The sequence below is a fragment of the Phalacrocorax aristotelis genome, chromosome 2 (genome assembly GCF_949628215.1).
Source record: "Phalacrocorax aristotelis chromosome 2, bGulAri2.1, whole genome shotgun sequence".
NCBI classification, from domain to species: Eukaryota; Metazoa; Chordata; class Aves; order Suliformes; family Phalacrocoracidae; genus Phalacrocorax; species Phalacrocorax aristotelis.
In genome coordinates, this window is record NC_134277.1 from 77,461,207 (window position 1) to 77,479,696 (window position 18,490).

The 18,490-nt window shown below is 39.6% G+C and overlaps 1 protein-coding gene across 4 annotated transcripts in view; it reads left to right on the top strand.

Annotated features, from left to right (window-relative positions):
• Positions 1-18,490, top strand: part of PIGN (phosphatidylinositol glycan anchor biosynthesis class N) — a 199,635-nt gene that overhangs the window by 28,432 nt on the left and 152,713 nt on the right. For all 4 annotated transcript variants that reach the window (XM_075084211.1, XM_075084210.1, XM_075084212.1 and 1 more), the window contains 7 exons: positions 1,217-1,341; positions 2,599-2,729; positions 6,496-6,612; positions 11,477-11,517; positions 13,469-13,528; positions 14,598-14,690; positions 16,567-16,622. In XM_075084211.1, the coding sequence (XP_074940312.1) occupies positions 1,217-1,341; positions 2,599-2,729; positions 6,496-6,612; positions 11,477-11,517; positions 13,469-13,528; positions 14,598-14,690; positions 16,567-16,622 (623 nt within the window). The remainder of the gene's footprint in view (positions 1-1,216; positions 1,342-2,598; positions 2,730-6,495; positions 6,613-11,476; positions 11,518-13,468; positions 13,529-14,597; positions 14,691-16,566; positions 16,623-18,490) is intronic.

The window sequence follows — 18,490 nt, forward strand, 5'->3', positions numbered from 1 at the left end:
ACCCTTGTGGGAAATTGAAATCTCTGTAGAAATAATTATATTGCTATTGAGTGTGACTGGATTTTGTTCTTGTATCCTTATTTAAAATATATCTGGACTTGGGTCATGATTTTGTTTGGACAAGAGCTGAAGTTGAGATGTGCAAATGTTAGTCCCTGCGAATTGTGTATATTCAGAGGGGGAAAAGAGGTGGAATTGTGTACTGGCATGGTTTCCTGACACAGCTTACAAAAATATTCTTGCTGCCAGTTTGGTCTTCCTCTGGGTACAGTGACTATCGTTTACACAGGGTATGAGCTTTAGTTTTTAAGGGCTCCACCGCTGTCACAGGTATGTGGTGGACTGCTCTGTCTTTGGTGGCAGAAATGGTTCACTGGCTTTAACCAGCATTTTCCCTGGACTCTTGTGTGAAATTCAAAGACACTTTCCTTTATATTAGTGTACTGAAAGGTCCTCTGGATGCTCTTTGCACTAAAACCCTACCCAACTTTGTTTCCTTGGGCAGTGCTATTGCTAAGGAGATCATGCTGGAATAGCTGTCTGCCTGCATTTTGCATTGCTGTAATATGGCTGGTCTAACACAGAATAGCCATGTCAAGACTCAGTCTGTGGGGGAAATTCCCCCCTGGCATCTGCCTCAGCGGTGCTTAAGTAGAACATGTGCAAGGCAGATGTATGTTCTGTAGTTCATGTATTTGCAAAGCATGTCTTGTTTTGTTCTGTTTTAATTTGGTTTCTGCAAACAAGTTGTAGCTTGGTGTCTTGGTCCTGCAGAACCTGCTTCTGAAGCAAGAGTATTTGGGACCTTTACTTCTAGCTTGAAATTGATAAATCATGGAAATATAAAGGTGTAAGTGGACCTTGGAATGGTGCATAGTTGTGATTACATAGGAGGCAAAGAAGGGATGAGTGATACACAGTTACTGGTATTTCTGCCTAAATAAACCCAAATAACATTTAAAAAACACAGAAGCAAACAAAAAGACCCCTAAACTTCAGGAGTGTTGCCTGTCTTAGGCTGACACTTTGGACTGACTATATTAATGGTTGTTATCCTCCAAGAAGTAAATTGGGAAACAACTCATTTTTCTCTTTCATAACTCTAGTAATTACTAGTATTTTGACATGAAAACCGCTGCATTTTAGTTTTAATAGGCTGCCTATCATCTTTTTCTGTTGTACTCAGACGAATATTTTAATGGTTTATTCCATACAGGGCTTCTTTAATTCTTCTAGAAGTAATCAAACGTTGTTCTCTGCACTGAATGAAGAGAAAGTGGTTTTGTTCCTGCATTTGCTAGGCATAGACACAAATGGACATGCTCATCGTCCAAACTCAAGGTAATTGAGAGACTAAGCATATCTTTCTTATTAGTTTTAAATGCATACAGTAACTTTTCTACCAGTGCTATTTATGAAGCCTGAAATAAGACTTGTAGTCTTGAGGGTTTCTACAATAGGTCATGTGTGTCACTGTGATTACTTATGTTCTGAATTTTCTGGGGTGTTTTGTTTTCAAGGTGTCCTCTGTAGAAGTGATTTTTGCCATATACACTGTCCGTGGTTATACTCCTGTACTTCAAGTCCGATTTTTGGAAGACGATCTTAGTTATAGTCAACACATAACCTAGAGGATATGTAGGAAACTGCAGTTTTAAATATAAAATGGAAACAGTTCTCAGATTCCCTATGGCTGAAATAGTATGGTTGAATTTATAGACAATAGTAAGCTTGGGAGTAATGGCTGCAAATTTGAGCATTATGTTTTAGCTTTCCTTAGGACACTTGAACAAAGAGAAGAGTTTAGATTAACAGGACTCATCAGAAATTCATCTTGAAGTGCATTATTTGAGAACTTTCTTTTCATTTCCTCACATGCTTTGAGCATAGGCTATTATGTCTTTCTTTTCCTCACATACTTTTGAAATCCTTGCTCTGCTTTCCTGCATTATTCCAAAATTCATATTTGCTGTATGTCTCATGTTCTTTTTGGTTTGATTTTTTTTGAAGATAGTTTTAAAATTGACTTTAGCAACAGCAACAAATGGAAAATTAGTTGGCTGAAAGTTAATTGTGCTCACCTTCTCTAAAAATATACACATTTTTGGTTTAGCTTCTATTCTACAATACTCTGGGATCTGTGCTGATCTGTGAATCTTCTAAAAACAGTCCCTGCCTGGCCAGATCTTTCTTTGCTGTTTAGTTACTGACTTAAAGTAATTTTTGAAACTTAAAATTTAAGGCATTTCAGTTTTCCAAAATTCCTTAGTTTTGGTGTTCTCCTGAACTTGCGTGATAGCTGTGAGTGACTAAATTACAGTCTTTAATCAAGGACAGGTCAGATTTGAAATATAAGTAAACATCAGTTTGAGACTAGTTTCAGGAACCCTCAAACTGTGGTGTGATAATTTAGTATCTCACACAAGAGTTAGAGGAAGAGAGATTTTACATCTAGGATGCCCTTTGTTAGCTTGGAGCTCTGTAGAGAATAAAGCTATTTATAATGAAAGGATTGGGCATTATGACCATGGATAACTTGCTTTATACCAAGTGTGAGAGCTACCACGAATCTAACATTTTTTTTCTTATTTTTCCTAGAGAATACAAGGAGAACATTAAAAAAGTTGATGAGGGTGTAAAAGAAATTGTTTCGATGATTGACAATTTCTATGGAAACGATGGAAAAACTGCATTTATTTTAACTTCTGACCATGGAATGACAGATTGGGGTGAGTCTCTTTAAATGTTGAGTCAGGTGAGTATGTGGAATGCGATTGCCACCTCGTCAGAGCCTCCCTGGAGAAAACTAGCCCAAGCAGGAGGAGATTTTGTTATATGGCTGCCAACAGCAAAGCTGGTCTTGTTCCAGCCCATATGGGAGATAGTTTTCACTTTGGTGCTCTGAACCACCTGGAAAAGGTGGCAAATCTATTCATGAGCTGGTGGAAAAACTTCGGGGGATGGGAGAGGAACTTCTTCCTTATTTTGGCCTTCTGGCACAGCAGAAAGGATGGGACTGCTGTGTGATCTTTCTAGAAGTAGGGTGGTACTGGAGACTAGGTAAGTCTCAGTACTTCTGGGAGTACAGAAAGGAGACTGAGGTGGGTGGCCAGTCAGGCTGGTGCCCACAGAGGGCACTTGTGAAGGGCATGACCTCAGCGGCCGAATGACTTGAGGCAATTTTGGCATAAATAGATTAAGGGCAGATGAGAAGAGTGTACAGTGGTGAACTCATTTAGACAATTTTTTTCCTCCTTTTTTTTTTTTTTCCAAGAATTTTAAGAACACTCCTGTCCTTGCATGCAGCCAATGAAAGTGATAAGTGTCTCTTCCAATACTGTGTGTTAGTTAACCCCTAACTGTGATACTTTTGAACCAAGTGTGCTTCTGGCATGGTCTTGGCAAAATTCAGCATCTTATTCTGTGTATGAATCCTAAACTTCTTAAATGGACAGGATGCAGACCTTTTCTGTCATCAGAGATGACAAATATGAATATATTTATTAAAAATCAGCATAATTACCATCTGCCTATTTGCAAAATAGTCTGTTTTGAATATTGTTTACTGTTGAGCTGACTGCACTTGCAATAAAATTTTAATTCTAGCATATTTTTTTGTTTGCTTCTAGTAATAATTTTAAGGGAAGTGTTTCTGTATATATATATGGATATATTTTTCATATATATGATCATCGGGACCTCAGGAGGTCCAACCACCTACTCAGCTACTCAGAGCAGTATCAGCTTTGGGATCAGACACAGCAGTTGCTTGGGCTTTATCCGGCAGGGCCTTTAAAACTTCGAAGGATGGGGTCTATACAACCCCTTTGGGCAGCCTGCTCCGCTTCTTGCCTGCCCTCATAGAGGGGAAAAGGTTTTCTTTATCTGCAATCTGAACCTCCTTTTTTTTTTTTTTTTCCTTCAACTTATGCCTGTTCTCTGTCATCTTCCCACCATGCATTGCAGTGAGACCCTGACTCCATCCTCTCACAAACCCACTTGCAGTGGGATACGGGTGGGAGCTCTGTTACATCCTCACCAAAGCCACTTCTTCTCTGGGCTGAACAAGTCCCAGTCCCTCAGCCTCTCTCCTCACAGGACAAGTGCTCCCGTGATCAATTTGGGGGTCCCCCACTGAGTTCATTGCAGATGGTTGATGTCTGTCTTGTACTGGAGAGGCCCAACACTGGATCCAATGTCTAGAGGTTGTGTCACAGGTACCGGGTAGAGGGGGATAATACATTCCCTGGACCATGCTCCTGTTAACACAGCCCGGGGTGCTGTAGGCCTTCCTTGCTGCCAGAATGTACTGTGGGGTGTTCTCATTATGTACTGGATCCTTTGAAGGGGGAATAAAAGGTGGTAGAAGTAACTCTTCAGACTTTGAGAACCACTGGTCTCTCATAGTTTTCTGTCATCTCTTTCTGTCTTGAAGAAGCTTGATCTTCTGCCAGAAGATGAACTTCAAAATTTATTTTAGTGAGTCTAAGAGCAAACCCAGAGATGATGCTCCAGCCCATAGCCAGCAGTGTGAGGGCTAGTTCAGTATTTTTTTTATTTGAGCTTGTAATATCAGCAACTGCTGCAGTCTTTCAGTGGTTATTTGCAGAATGGGATGTGTACCAGTTTTAAAACAAATTGAAAATTAAAAGGATGTGAGGACCTAATAGGGAAGAGGACATGGTCAAAGAAACTGTGGTGGTTGGCAAAGACCAATAAAATCACTTGCTTTCTCAGTCTGACTCTGATTTTGCTTTAAGCTGATCTTGGATGGAACTTATGACCACCAACATAGGTGGTCCCACACCCACCCTCACCTTGGCCACTTCTTCCTGCACAAGTACTACTGTGTTGTAAACTGGACCAGAGAACAGAAAACTAAACAGCAGCACCCTTTCCTTCCCTTTCCCCTGAAAAGGTGTGTTTGGAGGGTGCTGAGGGGTGGAACAGGCAACTGACCCTGCTGAAAATCAAATATTTTTCTTTCCCCCTCTTATAATTCAGATCAGGCTGAAACCTGGTTCTTACAATAGGAAAGGGTGGATACAGCTGCCTCTCTCAGCTGCATCTACTTTAAAGTATTCATGGAGGCAGAGTCTCAGTAAAATGCTGATGGAGATCGTAGCTTGGCTAGGATGAAAGCTTACCAAAAATTGCACTTGCCTCCTGCAATAGAAAGAAAGAACTGATGCCTGGAAGATGGAGGAGGTGCTCTCTCCATCTGCTCTTTTCCCAAGCTCCGTAAAGAGCAGCAGTTGTTGCTGCTTTTGAGCCCAGAGAGTGCCTTCCAAGGGATTTGTGAATATCGAAATCTTATTCCCAGACCTGTGTGTTCTTAAGCTTAGGGCTGTTTAAAGAAATCAAAGCTGGTTCTTCAGCTCTACCATAGTGATTGTTGTACACCCTCAATGCTGTTCCCAATTTCATACCCAATTCTGTTTTCTTTTTTGTGGGTTTGTTTCTGGGTTTTCTTTTGGGTGTGTTTTGTTGGGTTTTGTTTTGGTTGTTTTGGGGGTTTTTGGTTTTTTTTTTTTTTTAAAAAAGCTGTCTTTAAACCAATGTGTTAGTCTCTGTCCTTGGTAATTATTAAAATGTATATATGCACACACACACACACACACACACAGAGGAAAGTGTGCCTATGCAAATACAAGGAAAATGTATTATCTTGTAGACCATTCAGTGACCAACATGGAGTTTGTATAACAATGTCATTCCCTTTGAGACTGGGTTATCTCACTGCTGTGGTACCTCACCCACTGAGTTCAAAGACCAGTGTTTCTTTCAAGCTTGTGTGGCTTCTGCCTCAGTGCAGCGGCTGTTGAGACGTCATAGTTTTAAAGCTTCCTCCTTTTGGCAGCTGATATGTTAATCTGGAAGGAATTAATTTCCCTGGGGAAGTAAGTCATGTTTTATCAGTTTCGAAGGAGTGTGCTACCAGGCTTTAAAACCTTAAGAATGAACTTGGATCACTGGGGAAAGGATGACAGTTGCAATACATATTGTCTCCTGGTTTTGAAATGGAAGTCTAATCCTTATTTGGGGACCGGAGATCAGTTCTATATGATCTTTTGGGGGAAGGGGGGTGGCGGGGCACTTGCCTAATTTCACTCAAATCAACTGTCCCTGGTTTCCATGGGATATTCAGGATAAGTACATGCACATGTTTTGAGCAGGTAACTCCTCTACACCTTGAGGCTTTCAAATACTTCGGTTTCTATATGTTAACAGTTTGGGGTTTTAATACACAAAGTTTATATCTTTATAGGCTTGACTTAAGTGGTACCAATTTCCCAACTTGCAACTTGAATTTAGCCTTCGTTGTTAGTGGCATAAAAATAAGCTATGAAGCTGGAATAGGTTGTCTGTAACATGATTTTAGTGTACATACTGTAAGAAGTTAGTACATGTGTGCATGTATATATAGAGAGAGGTTTTATTTGTTTTTACATCATGTGTTTTAAAGTTTACACTTTCTGGTTTGGTGTATCTTAGGATCCCATGGAGCTGGTCATCCCTCAGAAACTTTAACACCACTGATTGTTTGGGGTGCTGGGGTGAATTATCCACAGAAAGTCACATCCCAGTTGTTTGAAGACAATTATTTGAAAGGTAGGTAAAATATAAAACTGAAGTGCGAGATTTTGGTGGAAAGGGATGTGTTTAACCATTACACCTGTGGATCTTCACTGACTTCTGTTCCATTACAGTAATTATGACTTGCTTTGTGTGGTGTGGAAAGAAAAGGTGACAGGACATGCCTATGGAACATATTAAAAATTGGGTACATAATATCAGAGTTGGTTTTCTTTTCTAATCATGGAATTGAAGACTTTCTCTCTCTGGGGACAGGAGGCTATTCACACTCCTAAAACTTATTTCCGGAGGAGATTGAATTCTTAGGAAGACTCCCAGAGGTTAAGAGCTATGTGTACAGAAACATGATAAGTTTGACATGTCCTGAGACTCTTTTCTAGCTTCACAGTACAACCCTGGGGATTTTCCAGGGGCTGTCTTGTCTCACTCACATCCTTGTGAGTGGTGTAGAAATGTAAACAGTCTTTCTCAGTGAAAAACTGTGACACTTTACTGTTATTTTTCTCCTTAGTAATTTATTTAAGAGGAGTAAATATTTTTAAAAATAATTAATTTTTAATATTTCAAATATATAATCTAATAAATACTGGTTTACTGAAATATCATTGGATTTCTAGAACCATGTGTGATTAAACTGTGCAAGCTCTTCCTCGTTCATGTGCCCTACTCTTGTAGCCTGCTCTGTTTCTTAAGATGCCTTGAATTTCTCAGGTTGTTACTTGTGATCAATGAGTTAATGACCTTCTATTTTAGTGGATTGTTTGTCAAGCTACATTAGAGAAGAGAAAAGAGGCAAAAATTACTTCAGCCCTGAGGTTTTAACCCCACCCTGCTCTTGAGAAGGTGTTTGGTAACAGATTAAATAAACAGGACTTCTCAGTGATAGGCCATGCTAACATGTCACTCTTTGTGATTAACTGCTGCTATAAAATGATGACATCTCTAATAACACTGAAAATTAGTTGTAGAATAAAAAACAAAGACCAGTAAAACCAAGTGATTTGGTGTCTGTGGGGGCTGATCTGCTAGACTTCTAAGGATACTTGATGTCCCTAAGGGTTGATCTGTAATAGTTGATTTTTGCAGCTGTCAGTTCCCTTGATTCTCACCAGCTTTAGTATGAACCTCAGTGTTTGACTTCAAGTAATGATGAAAATTGTGTGAGAGCATTTCAGAAAAGATGAGTATTGAGCTGATTTCCAGGTACACAATAGGGAAAGCTTTTTGGCTGTCATCTGTTAGGAAGTGTGTATTTTATTAAAGGAGGGAATGTTTCTGCACCCTGCTGTGCCTGCTTCATATTTTCCTTCTTATTGTTAAAAAAACAAACAACAACAAGACAAAAAAACAAATACCCCAAAGGAAACGTCAGAAGCTCCTCCCTTTGTTCTGGACTTGCTCTGCAGCTTTCCAGCTGTCGAGCATGTTGTTGGTCTGTTTGGACACCATCTATACAGGTTCTTAATTGCCAGGGATAATCTCTGTTAGATTTGAGTCTCTGAGTATCTTGTGAGTTTGCATATCTATTTGAGTAATAAGTACCTTAAAAAGTGACTATTTTCTCTGTGGTAGTACTTCTAGTAGCTTCTAGTAGGCTATGTAACTTAAAAGTAAAAAAAAAAAATTGTTATTGAAATGGAACTCGGCACTTTGTCAGGTCAATATAGTTCGGCTACGTCATTAAGTTACAATCGCAGATATTTTCACAAAGCTAACGTATGAAAGAAAAGATGTTTAAAAGAGATCTCTTGAAAAGTTCTTTGAATTTGCCTTTCCTGCTCCATGCAGGTGCAGCTGAGACTGTGTGCAGGAGAGGGGAGCTTTTTCAAGACTGCTGTGTCACTGATGTATGCGGGTGTCTGACTTTATATTTAGGATTGCAAGCACCAGTGTTCAAGTTCTTGCATCTATTGACAATCCTTCCTAATTTCTCTGAGTTAAGCGTTCATGGAAACAGCAGAATATTTCTAAAGCTGATAAATTTATTATTCTCTGTTCAGTGCAAGCAGGCTGTAGGCAGCTCAGTGAATTGTCCCTCTTCTCATGATTGCCATCAAGCGCCGATACCCCCAAAGGCAGCGCCAACAGGCAGGACTTAGTCTGTTCAGTTTGTCATGGAAAGATTAATGTGCTCCTTGGATGGCCAGAGGGCAAAACATCTGCTCTGGAATGACAGCTTTCTCTTCATCAGTCACTTCACCTGTGCTCTGCCTTCCCTCAGGCCTGGCCATGCAATCGTCTTGGAAAGATTTGTGATGGCAGCCCCGCATCATGTGGGTGACTTGTAGTATTACCCGTTTGGCCATTGGCTTGATGCTTCTTCTGAAAGAAAGCGAATACAGAGCTGCTCTCTGTACTTGTGCCCAAGGCCACACAGCAGGGCCTGCACTGAGGAGCTAGAGAAGTTTGTAAGCAAAGGCACTTTGCACTGTCTGCAGCAGAAGGCTGTGGGATGGTTGTTTTCACCTATACACATCACTGTTTTGGAGGGGGCTCAGCCTGCTTTGCTATGGCTGAGGGAGCTCAATGTACCCCTTCGCTGTTTTTTGTTTCTGTGATGTTTCATGTGAGATTAACTTCGGTTCATGTAGCCTCAGCATCTTCTTGAATGTTTCCCTGGACTGTTTGCATCTGACTGCCTGGCAGGCTGCAGTAAAAGCAGGGCAGCATAAAGTAAAAAAAAAAAAAAAAAAAAACCCAAAACCAAACCTCTTATCAAGTAGGTGGAAAACTGTGCTAAACACTGTACAGGAAACCTAGGCAGTGAGCTGGAATAATAAAATGGCGTGGGCAAGCACGTACACCTAAGATGTCTCACTCCTGGGAGTACAGCCCGGTCTGGCTGGTCTGCAGGTGTGTCTTGGTCCTCAGGAGCTCCTTGTCAGGACTCAGTGTCTTACAGCTCCTGGTCCAAAGCAGATGTCTTCAATTCTGTGCCTTTTGGCAGTTTCTGAGTAGGGAAAGTAGAGATGTAAAAGCTTCTGACAAAGCTAGATATTTCTCTAGCAGAGCTACAGTTTCTTCCTACCTTAAGCGCATTGTGTGTGTGTAGACGGTTTTCCAACATTTTTCATTGGAAAATGTTGTTTAAAGGAAAACAAACAATGCATTTATAGACTCTCACCATATTTCTATGATATGTCTCTAGAAATACAAACATGCTTCCTTTTGGGAAGCAAAAGGAAGCGAACTTGTTCATTTTGGTGTGAGTTTAACAGGTTTCATGATTAATGCTGATACTTCACCTGCGTTGTCATGGGAACTCACTATAATTATATATCTCACTGCTGTTAAGGTTCATGGCTGCTCTTCAGGGTGCTCTTGGGACCAGATAACAGTGGACCTGTGCTCAGGCCCCCAAAGCTAGCAGTAGTATGGACTAATTGCTGAAAATAAGTTTGGTACATACAGTACTGCAAATGTGGATGTTTCCTGTCTCAGGCTATTTTCAGCTGAGACAGGTTTGGGTCTGGCACAGACAGGGTGTATCGGAAGATGGAGGAAGGGTGGTATGGTCTAGGAATTAAATGCATGTTTGGAGAAAATTAATGAGGTTGAGTCAGACCTTTCAGCAATGGTTTACCAGTGTCTTTCATGAAGCCTGTTTCTGGTACGTTTAAACTTCTACTTCACATAAACCTAAAGGATAATTTTGGGCAACGTGACTATACTGTCAATGGTCTGAGGTGCTAGGTGGACTCCTGCTTCCATCTGTGCTGTTTCTGCAGCGTCATTTTGGCAGGCAGTGCTAGCAGAGCGGTGACTGGCCCGTTTAGCTTTCTGTGTGTGCTGAGGAAGGTGGCTGTGCCCCTGTTGCTACCATTAAGTTTGGTTCCCAAGTTAAGGGTAGGTGCCCCCATTGTCTTTACTGCTGTACTTGAGATCTGCTCTAGGTAGGTCATTGACTGTATTTTTTAAGTATGTTTTAAGTACTGTATTGGCAAATCTGTTTCAGCCCCTGTCATGTCTTCTTGTGTATCTGATTTTTTTTTAAAGTTTGAATGAAAAAAAGGCTGCATATCATCTTTTTTTGAGTGTTTTGGGGTCTTTCTGTTGTTCTCTTTCCTGCTTATATTATTTCTGTGGGTAGTGGGGCAGTGAATTTAAACATTAGGAAGAGACATGAAAAAAAACCCCAAACGCTGCTAAACTTTGTTTTTAAATAACTCTTGACCCCCAAAGAAAACAGGCAATTTCCTCTTTATTTCCTTAGAGGCTAATGGAGAGCAGGAAAATACGGTTTTGAATCAGCTCTTTATGTGACGCACAGCACCTTTAGGGGCTTGTACACTTGGCTTTGTCTCTGCCTTCATTGTAGTTGTTCCGATTACTAAATCATTGAACTTTTCCCTTGAGCTTGCTCCTGGCTGGTATTGCTTATGGCAGTCATGAAGTGTTTGTACCACTCTGTACCAGTATTTTGGGAACCTTGGGTTAACCTTTTTTAAAAACTATTGGAAGAGATTTACACAGCCCTTCTCCTATACCTGAGTTTGAATCTTATAGTTAGCACAGGACTCGTATAAGTCCTGTATTCGAGTAATTTGAATAGCATCTAATGTGTTTTCTTCCCTTTCTGTACTGTACAGAAGAAAACTAAAACCTTGGACTTTCTTCAACTGATCTGGGTCACAATTGCAGGCAGGAATTTATAGTGATGGGTAAAAGAAAATGTGAACCGAAATGAATGCATTTGATTGTTTCTGCCTGTTGAGTTCCATCTGTAACCCTTCTTCAGCTAGAATCCTACAGCCAAATTATAATTTTCTTTAGTAACAACACTTTATGGAGAACAGCAACAAGACATTAAATATTAACTGAATTATCCCTTTCAAATCTGTGTAGATTAGCTCTTTATATGGTCTGTTATTTCTTGCAGAATGGAAACTGGAGAACTTGAAGAGGCTGGATGTCAATCAGGTATCAAACATACCTAATCTAATAGGTCATAAATTTTCACCTTAAATTAGGATTTTTGTGTGATTTAAACTGGTGAAATTTGCATGGGTGATTGCACTGATGCAGCATTTCCGTGGAACATGTTACTTAAATGTTAGAGAGTTGCAAGAACCGCACCCATACTGAAGAGGTTTAAATTGCTTGTTATCACATGTGGCAGCTATGTACTGCTTCTCTTCCTGAAGATGCATTATCACACCATTTTTAGTTATGTGATCATATACCATTGTAGAAAGAGTGCAGTACAATATGCCAGATACTCCCTGAAAACTCAGTGCATTATCTGAAAGTAACTTGAATGGCATCTAATGTGTTTTCAGAGTAGGATTTGCTTTTGCAAACCTTCAGAAGTAATTTGTGATGCTTTCCGTCTACTTTCTACTTGTAAGCTCGTCTCCAGAACAGTTGCTATGTCCTCGGTATCTCCTATGAAGGTGCTCAGCTAAACACAAAGAAAGCATGGTCTGATGACCATGTTTCTCAAGTTAGTGAGCATCAGCTGTATGCTTTTTGCTACACTTAAGTGTGTGTTCAGTGTAGTTTTTTTCAGAGCTATGTATTTCAATGTCTGTATGTTGTCACTTTTTCCAGAAGTTGCTATCATTCTTGAATCAAAACCAATTCTTGCTATACTGTTAAATTGTGGGTTTTTTCAACACGGCCTGTGATTTATGGCCTAGCCATTTGGCAATTTAGACAATTTGTACTGTAAAGGAAGAAAAAAAGGTGGATGACTTGGCTGATCTAGCATCAAGGGTTAAGTTTGCTAAAACCATGATGATAATGGTGCACCTGAAGCTTGTTTGCGTCTTACTTCCTGACATCCTGTGAAACCCAATATATGAATAACAGGCTCCAAACCTGCTCAGACAAGGGAATTAAATTTGTGCTAGAAGTTTGAAGTTGGGAATGTTCTGGAACAGCTGCTTTCAGCAAAGCCCTGTTATAAAATTAGAGGTGAATTTTTCTCTCAAGGTTGGCAGGAGTTACGGGGATGTTATTTTGGGACCGTATACAAGAGTCTTGAGTGTTGCTTTGTTCTGGGTAATGGAGTCCCCAGAGACAGAGCTTTTGTCCTGTAGTACGTGTGGGACTATGGGTAAAAATAGCACATTAGACTTTTGCTTACTGTTATACTGCATGTATATTATTATCATGATCATCATCATTATCTTCTACAAATAATTATCCTGTACAAATAATGGCTTCAGGTCTCCTTCTGCACAGTGCATCTGAGGCTGGAGCAGTGCCTGTGGCTTCAGTATAGTTTCTTCAGATTTATGCTGGAAAACCAAGGAATTTTGGTGCATAGTTTTATATTAAAGGAAAATATAAACTTGGTGAGAGCCAGTGTTTATCATCACAAGTAGAAGGTAATTGTAACATTTTATGAGAAGCCTTGGTGTAGACTGAGGAGCCTTTATGAGGGCTGACTGGGACATGAGTAAAGGTGCAGACTCCCCCTCTGAAGGGGAGAAGATGAGTAACTGGCACTGTGGAAACAGGGGATAAGGAGTGATGTGAAAAGCAGTATATTCAGTGTACTGCTTAAAACTGTAAATGTGAAATTAGTTCTTTCTGTGGTATAAATAGTCATAAAAAATCGTATGCCTCCGAGTGCAGTGAAGGAGGTGCTGAATTCCTGTGGATAAATACTGTGGGGTTTTATATTTGTTTTTCAAACTAAATGAAGTTTTGAAGATTTACCAGTAGTAGAGCCTCAGATTTTGAATCTAATCATGCCATGATGACTACTGGAAACTAAAAGGATACTATAAAAGAGTTTTGCTGTCATAACTTCACAGTATTACACCACTTACTTTTGCAAATGCAGATATGTTAAAATTAAGCTGAGTTTATTAGCTCTAGAAGCTGGGACTATCTTAAAATGGGGATGCTTCTGTTTGCACAGGCTGATGTTGCACCGCTGATGGCTTCCCTTATCGGAGTGCCTTTCCCCCTGAATTCTGTGGTAAGTAGTACAAACATTTTTCAGTATTATAGAAATCTGCTCGCAAAGGTGTTGGGGACAAGGCTTGAGGCGTGTGAGGGGAAAGGTTATAAATTTGGAAAACTGCTATAGGTTATGGAGACTGCTTGTAGTTTTAGATTTATGTCTTCAGTTTGGAGCATGAACTCAATCTTTTTATATATTGTATAGTGCTTTCAATTGGAAAGGCAGCTGATCCTTTTATAATCTGCAGCTTTATACTCTTGAGCTACATGAGGGTTTTTGTTATTTTGGTTTTTAAGGATGGTGAAAAGGCAATATGGTTTGAATAACACTTGATTTTGATCATAAAAGCTGAGCCTGTAAACAAGTTGGTTCCTGCAATTCAATGTTTAATTATTTCTTGTTTAAACTAGTGTACTTCCTTCAGATGGTATCTTATTCCTCTAATTTAGTGAACAGTGAGGGCCCTCACTGTGAGATGGCTTTTTCATTGAATTTTCTTTGTATATTGTTACATGGTCCAAAAGTTGTCTCTCAAATATCTAATTAACAAATGACAATACATTAGTGTGCTTTCATGCTGCTTGTTTCATTTTTAAAACACCTACTTACAGCACATTTTTTGAAGTATTTCTTCTGGAGACTCTGTCCCGACTTCTGTCCCCATGTTTCGCACTTGCTGCTGGTCATGCAAGGAAAGCTGCCCAGCATGGGGTGGCACAGGAACTGCTCACTTTCCCATCATGGGTACTGGGTGAGTCAGGCACAGGGAAGTCTTTGGATGGAAGACTTTTAGGTGTTTCAAAAATGGCTTCTGATTAAAATTGAGGATGTATTAATACATAGTATATACTTCAGTAATGACTTCAGTTATTTTTCTTCTTTGCGTTTCGGTAGGAGTGGGGATATTATGAACAGACCCTGTAATGTTGAGAAATAATGTGAGAAGAGTATTTTCAAAGGAGTTACAGTAGTTATTTCAGTGGTAATTTCAAGTATTCTTATGGCTCATTTGGCCTCCCATTCAGTTAGAGAAATTCCTATTTCTTTATTTAAATTTCTGTATGTGTATATTTTTCTTCGCCAGGGAACTCTGCCTCTTGAATATCTGAACAACAGTGCCCATTTCAAAGCAGAGAGCATGTTTACCAATGCTGTTCAGATTCTCGAGCAATTTAAGGTAACTAAACATATGCTAAAGAAGAATATTTCTTTGAATAATAGTTGTTGCCATGTGTAAAATAATTGTACTCGGATGTATGCTGTATATAGCATGCTGTAATTCAAAGGACTAAAACTGAATGCACATGCTGGGTGATGTTGATTGACTAGCTGTGAGCCATATCTGAAGGAGTTTGAAAGACTGTAATAAACACCTTTTTTGTAAGAAGAATGAGTAACTTTTTTTCTTTATTCTTTTGATATTTATCGGTATTAACGTAAACTTACTTGCAGTATGTAGGTAGAATCTGAGTTCTGATACCTGAAAAGGAAAATATTGCCTTTGCAACGGGGGCTGGGAAGCAAGGCTCTAAGTCAGGATCAGTACACAAACAGATCAAAAAGGTAACAGGCACCTGTCCATTAAAGAGATTAAATTAGTGGCCTAATTAACTTTTAGCTAATGCTGTCATATCTGTTGTTTTGCTCTGCAAGTGTTCATCTCTGGCTTCTCTGTCTTGATTCATCTAATATCAGATATTATCATATTATAAGAACACACATGTGGTCCAAACAAAAAAAACCCGTTATGTTTCACTAGGTGCTTTTCAACTGTGGAACAAAACGGTCCCAAATCCAAGAATCTCAGTTTTGGCAAGACATATAAATGCCCTGAGGGAAAACCATCTTCTCTCTCTCAGCTTCCTGGAGTGGAAAACTGTTGCCCTATTGGGAAATCTGTGTGACGGTGGCGGAACAAGGAGCTAGCGTGAGAGTATCTTCAAGAGACTAGCACCATCAGCACCTTCCATCCCTTGAACGCCACATTCCCAAATGTAGTTTTTGTGGGTACCAGGTTGGCAGTGTCAGCAGCAGAGTAGCTTCCAAATCTGTGGTGAAAAGCTGGCATGTAGCAGGGTAAGTGGCTGCCTGGCTGTGAAGTTGAAGTGTGCTGGTACAACCTCCACAGTTGGAAGACCTCTGCTCTAAGATTTAAGGATGTGACTCAGGTCTCTTTCAGTTAAATTGGTGTTTCAGGGATTATTTAAAAGAAGAAAAAGTTCTGGTCTTTCTTTTCAAGTTTATTTTTATTCTGTCATTTTGTAGGGCTAAATTATCTATTTTCTTGTTGGCTGGCTTGTTTCTAGCATTGTTTTGGAAGGATCATGTGTGAATTTCCTTTGTGTTTCTCTGCTGAAGCAGTAGTGCACTGGCTTAGACATACCAAGTGGGTTTTTACTTTTCCTATGATGGACTGACCTGACCGCAGTTTGTACTCCCTGGAGAGGATGTTGCCTTGGGTGGATAGAATGAGATGTGGGGGTTGCTACTTCAAGCTGTCAGGTTTTGGGAGCAGCGTGCCTAGAAAGTTCCTGTCTGCACTTTATGCCGACGGACAGACTCGAGTCAGGCTGCTGCGGGAGGCCTTAAAGATGTTCTGAAGGGCCTTGGGCAAAGTGGCTCTGACAGAATCAAAACCTTCTATTTGTATCCATGGGCAGGTTAATCAATCTAATGCCATTGCTTTGGCAGTGTCGCCGCAGTGTGCTAGTTGCCATTTGGCATAAAGAATACAAGTTTCATCGAGGGACATTGTTACTGGAGTCTGGTAGCACTTTTAGCTGTATCTTCCCTTTATCCTGCAAACTGTAGAAGTCCTTCTGTGAAAGTTGCTGGGTGGGGAGTGGTTTATTTTACCTTAGAGCAGGTCTTGGTTTCCAGGACCTCAGAAGAGTTAACACCCAGTTTCCTGGACAATGTATCGACAGTGTGATTTCATTCCTTTTACAAAGCCTTAGAACTCTTCTGTGATTCTTTTTTTTAGTTTAATTCCTGATACAACTTCAGTCTTGTTGCAATTTGTATATAACAGTTTAATGCTTTTTTTAATGCAGGTTAAGATGAATCAGAAAAAGGAAACCACACTGTCATTTCTGTTCGCACCATTTAAGTAAGTGTAAAAACTGTAAAAACTATGTATGTTTTACCTGATTGTCTTACCACTTTGGTATTTCAGTGAGATGCAACAACACAAGTTCAGTCTCTTCAGTCTTTTTTAAATGCTAGTGTTTATCTGACTATGAAACTTTGCACTAGAACTCTATGCAATTAACTACTATTTAAAAATTCTGATTAGAAGAGATTTTTTTTTTTTAAATCAATTCCTTACATTTAATTTTTCCATTAAGGGTTATTTGCCTAAGCTTTTTGACAATATAGCTATATATAGACTGCATGGTAATTTTCACTGACTTCTTTTTTTGCTATGTTCTTTTAGCATTAGGGAGAGATAAGTCCCTATAGGGTCAGGAAATACAGTCTGTACTTGTTTATGTAGATGTAGAAGTTGAACTAAGAAGTGTTTCTTCTGTGACTTAAATTCTAATGAAAACAAAAAAAAAATACCTTGCATCCAGAAAAGAAGCTCAAAATCTTTAAAATTTGTGCTGGCTAGAGTTAGTGTTTCCAGGGCTGTGAAGGAGTCTCTGTAGTGTGATCTGTGTTTCTGCAAGCTCTGTGCTGTAGTGTATGGAGCAGTTACTGACCCACTCATCCTTCAGTATTATCCAATTAAACTGCTTTTTCCTTTTTCTTTCCCTGTGAAAGGTTTTTGAAAGCTTTGCTATGGTGCATGTGATACTCTTCAGTTCAGCTTTCAGTTTGTTGAGTGCTCCAAAAACACTTTGTCTCCAAGCGAAGCTGTTTTCCTTTGAGAAATCAAACTGATATTAAGATATTTAAGTCATAGGAGCAATAAAAAGTATTTTAATCACTTCCTATGAAGTACATTTAAATGCTAAATAAGATTACTGTATTTCTGAACAGAAATTTACTATGTGATTTTATACCAATAGCTTCTTCAACAGGAAAGGTTCAAGACAGTCTCTGAGACACAAGTCATGTCAATCTTGGGCACATAATGAATGTTTTAGATCAAATTCTAATTAAGAGTGACAGGTGCATTATCAAAGAATTTACTGATCCATATGGAACAAAAATGTCATATGGAAAGTATGGTCGGTCATCCTTGATTCTGTGGGGAAGACTAATTTGATTTCACAGCTCTTGTTTAAATTTTACCCTTCTCCAAGAAGTAAGACTCATTCTGCAAAATAGGATGTGTTTTCTAAATGCTAAATGCTAAATGCATTTTCTAAATGCTAAACTTATCTTTAAAGGAATGAAGTGTTATTGATTGCCTTACTGATTGGTGTGCTGGCAGGGAGGGATGGGAATTTGGCCAGATTCTAATTAGTCTTCACTGCTCTCCTTGACTTTCAAAACTTGGCCCATGTCTGAGAATCAACCAAGGGTCCTTGTCCTACCAGTTACTAATAGCTGGGCTGAAATGGTTGAACACCAACTTATTTTAAAGCAGTTGAGTAACTTCCTAGTGCTCCAGCTTGCAGGAATTGAAGGAAAACCTGAGGTAGTTTTTGACATGATCTGTCTTCTACAGATCTGTCCCCTCCTTCACATGACTGTGTGTGAGCAGTGAACCCAAGTCTGAGCTGCAGGTCTTGATCTGATTCTGTGGTGTAAAGCAACCCTCATCTGTTCTTCAAACAACTTTTTCTTGAACCAGATACTGAGGGAAAGGCATGTACCCCCTTTTGCTGGCTTTACTGCGACGCTGTTTTTCTGGTGGTAGATAAAAAGGTATTGAAGGGTACAGTTACTCTACCTTTTTCAGGAGAAGTTAAAAAGGCAAAGTTGGGGATAGCTTACTCCTGTGTCTGGAGCAAGAAATATCTTGGTATACTGTGTTACATTTCAGAATTATTGGTAATGGTATGGAGATTGCATTTGTGCATAGCT